General features: G+C 17.7%; 1 protein-coding gene across 1 annotated transcript, besides 15 other annotated features; it reads left to right on the top strand.

Moving 5' to 3' along the window:
* Nucleotides 1–225: 225 nt before the first annotated feature.
* On the top strand, nt 226–1,026 carry EDI_055600 (uncharacterized protein; the record flags this gene model as incomplete). Its single annotated transcript, XM_001739997.1, has 1 exon — nt 226–1,026. The coding sequence occupies one exon, from the start codon at nt 226–228 to the stop codon at nt 1,024–1,026; it is 801 nt and encodes a 266-aa protein (XP_001740049.1).
* Nucleotides 1,027–1,261: 235 nt separating this feature from the next.
* Nucleotides 1,262–1,287: a microsatellite.
* Nucleotides 1,288–1,312: 25 nt separating this feature from the next.
* Nucleotides 1,313–1,474: a microsatellite.
* Nucleotides 1,475–1,552: 78 nt separating this feature from the next.
* Nucleotides 1,553–1,602: a microsatellite.
* Nucleotides 1,603–1,606: 4 nt separating this feature from the next.
* Nucleotides 1,607–1,773: a sequence feature (AT_rich).
* A 17-nt stretch (nt 1,774–1,790) lies between these two features.
* Nucleotides 1,791–1,906: a microsatellite.
* Nucleotides 1,907–1,913: 7 nt separating this feature from the next.
* Nucleotides 1,914–1,948: a sequence feature (AT_rich).
* A 15-nt stretch (nt 1,949–1,963) lies between these two features.
* Nucleotides 1,964–2,129: a microsatellite.
* Nucleotides 2,130–2,191: 62 nt separating this feature from the next.
* Nucleotides 2,192–2,315: a sequence feature (AT_rich).
* A 295-nt stretch (nt 2,316–2,610) lies between these two features.
* Nucleotides 2,611–2,779: a microsatellite.
* A 101-nt stretch (nt 2,780–2,880) lies between these two features.
* Nucleotides 2,881–3,048: a microsatellite.
* Nucleotide 3,049: 1 nt separating this feature from the next.
* Nucleotides 3,050–3,111: a sequence feature (AT_rich).
* Nucleotides 3,112–3,114: 3 nt separating this feature from the next.
* Nucleotides 3,115–3,155: a microsatellite.
* Nucleotides 3,156–3,199: a sequence feature (AT_rich).
* Nucleotides 3,200–3,212: 13 nt separating this feature from the next.
* Nucleotides 3,213–3,396: a microsatellite.
* Nucleotides 3,397–3,408: 12 nt separating this feature from the next.
* Nucleotides 3,409–3,592: a microsatellite.
* Between the last annotated feature and the right edge of the window lie 46 nt (nt 3,593–3,638).

Here is a 3,638-nt window from a genome sequence, read left to right as displayed (position 1 = left end):
ACTAATTTGTGTTTGATTATAATGAGAAGTGATTATGTTCATGTTTCAATACAATGTATGAATATTGTAATGTTTATTTATAGAATATATTCAAATGAAAATTCATAAAAAGGAACTTTTTAATTTATCTAAAAAAGAGAAAATTGAGGAATAAGATCTGAAATAGAAAAGAATTAATATAAAAGATCAAGAGTTTCATCTCATAAATCATCAATAATCAATTCAATGACATCCAATGAGAAATTTAAGAAAATTGCAAAAGAAATAATGTCATCAACAATAAAGAAAATAGTTAGATTTCAATGTAGTGATAAACCAGCGAGTAGATACAATTGCAAATTAGGAGGAACACCTTATTTACCAAAAGGATTTGAATATCCAAAAGATTTAACTACTGGGAAACCATTGTCTTTTATTATGCAAATCAATTTTGAAGAATTTGAAGCATTAGAAAATTATCCAACAAAAGGAATTTTACAATTTTATGTTTTGGTAGATGATTCATATGACTATGGAGTTAATTCTGAAGATATAACAAATCAAGAAAAGTTTAGAGTTGTTTATTTTGAAACAATTGAAAAAGATGAATCCAAATTACAAGAAGCACCAATTATTGAACATGAAGAATGTGATCCAATACAAACACCTTGTTTATTAATTCCAGAACATAGAGAAATGGGAATTCCAACTAACTGTTATCAATTTGATAATATTGCTGAGAAATATGCAATGAAATATGAAATAGATGAACCAGAAAAAAGTGATTTGAAGAATTATCTTTATGAATCCCTACATGTTGAAGACGACATTCATATTGGTGGATATTCTAAATTTGCACAAGAAGATCCTCGAATGTATGAATATCAAGACCTTACTGAGACTCTTCTTCAAATAGGAAGTATTTGTGGAAATGATTTAGAATATATAATGTGGGGAGATGCTGGTTTTGCTAATTTCTTTATTAGTTTGGAAGACCTTAAAACATGCAACTTTACTCGAGTTGGCTATAGTTGGGATTGTTGCTAACACTTTTTAATTCATTCCTTTTGAATATTTTCTATTTGATTTTCTACATTTCATATTTCAAAGATAAATGAAAGTTTGTTTAAATAATAACATCAAACACCGCATAAATAATTCAAAAATGAATTGTTTGTTTAAAGTTATGTTTAGACAATAATCAGTAACTTAAATAATTTTTCATTTAATCTTCTTTTCTTTTTCATGATTCTTATTAATTAGTATGAACTGAATGAATATGTTTTCATTTCTATTTTTATTTTTATTATATCTTTCTTCATTTTATTCAACTAAAAAATGAAAAGAGAGAAAAGGAAGAGAAAGAATGTATGAAAGAAAAAGTGAAATTAGGAAGTAGAAGATGATGAAAGAATAAAAGTAGAATGTTGAGAATGTAAAATGAAAGAAGATAAAAAAGAATAATTCAAAATGAGAAAATAAATGATGAAAAGAATGATGAAATAATGGATGTATTTTTTTATTATAGAAATTAGAAATATGAAATAAAAACTGTTAAATTTATTGATGCAAATTATTTAACTTTATTTTATTGATATATTTTATTTTATTCTTTTTTATTTTTATGATTTTTATTTATATGTATTATTTATTATCAATGTTTATTATTAATCAGTTATAAATGTTATATGATTAGTATGTAATATGTAATAAATATTAAATAATAATTTCATATGATATAGATAGAAGATATAAAAAATAAATAAATAATAATAAATGATAAAGAAATAATAAGAGAAAAGAAATGATATAATAATAAATAAAATATATAAATAAAAAGATAAATAAAATCAATATAATATAAATAATAATAAATATAAAGAGAAAATAGATATAAAATATAAAAATATAATCAAAATGAAAATAAGATAAAGAAATATATTAATATATAATAAATTAAATATAAATAGAAGTGTATTAATATATAAAATAAAATATAAATAATAAGAATATAAAACTAATAAAATATGATAAATATAATAATAAAGAGATAATATGATGATATATAATATAAGAATAAAAATAAATATAATAATAAAATATATAAATATATAAAAATAAAATAATAATAAAATAACATAATAATAAAAATGTTCACTTTTGGTGAATTAAATGTCTTTTTTGTTTCATTTATAATTCAGAACAATTTACCATAAAATGATATAAAATATAAACAAATATAAATGAATATAGAATGAGTATTTAATTTACTTTTTTATTTTTTATTTTAAGAACAAAATAATAAAAACTATTATTTTATTGATTCAAAATATTTTGCCCTCTTTTTGGGGTTTTTATTTAGATTCATTATTTCTTTCTTATTTTGTTTCCGTGTTGATATAACCATTTAAGTCTAATACTGTTTTCAAATGTAGAAATTCTTTTGTATTGATTTTAAACTTAATTCATCATCATTTAATGAATAAAACAAATCAAAACATCTCTATTCTGATGTTGAAATATAACCATTGAATTAAAGTATGTTAATATGATCAGAATTAAGTTAATTCATATTTTGTGTTTATTTAACAAGTAATTTTCATTTTTATTTGTTTGATTTTGTAGGCTATGAAAAAAGGAAATAAGAGAAAAAGGAAGAGAAATGATGAAAAAGAAGGACATGAAAGAAAAAAAAGTGAAATTAAGAAGTAGAAGAAGATGAAAAGAATAAAAGTAGAATGTTGAGAATATAAAATGAAAGAAGATAAAAAAGAATAATTCAAAATGAGAAAATAAATGATGAAAATAATGATGAAATAAATGATGCATTTTTTATTATAGAAATTAGAAATATGCAATAAAAAAGCGTTTAATTTATTGATGCAAATTATTTATCATTATTTTATTTATGCAATTTATTTTATTCATTTTTATTTTTATAATTTTTATTTATATGTATTATTTATTATCTTTTTTCTTTTTAATATATTGATTATTTTATTTTATTATTTATTATTCTTTTATTTATTTTTCTATATTCTTTTATTTGTTCATTTTTATTATATTTATGAAATATTTCAATATTATAAATTAATTTTATTGTTTAATTATTTAAATGATTTATATTAAAATGAATTTATTTTATATTTTATTGTTTTATTTTATATTTATTTTATATTTTAATAATTTCTTTAATATCATCATTTTATATTATTATTATCTTTATTCTTTCATATTTTTATTATTTATTATTATTATTATATTTTTCATTTCTTATTTTATTTTAATTTATTATTATTATTATTTATATTTCTTTTCTTTCTTATTATTCTTCTTTATTCTTATTATTTCTTTATTTATTAATTTTTTATTTTATTTATTTTCATTTTATTCTTATTTTCATTTCTTGTTTTGATTATTTTGATTTGATTTAATTTTAATTTTTATTAATATATTTTTGATTATTCTTATTTATTTATCATTTATTTATTATTTGTTTTTATTATTATCATTTGATTTATATTTATTATTTATTTCTTTTATTATCTTCGTTTTCTTTATTCTTTATTATTTATATTATATTCTTATTTCTTATTATTAATTTTTGATTTTAAATGATTGTTTCAATATTCATCATTTTATTTATATCTATTATATTA

The sequence above is a fragment of the Entamoeba dispar genome, genomic scaffold (genome assembly GCF_000209125.1).
Source record: "Entamoeba dispar SAW760 scf_1105229462659 genomic scaffold, whole genome shotgun sequence".
Classification (NCBI taxonomy): domain Eukaryota; phylum Evosea; order Mastigamoebida; family Endamoebidae; genus Entamoeba; species Entamoeba dispar.
Note: the sequence above shows the minus strand (reverse complement) of the source record. Positions and strands in the feature narration are given on the sequence as shown.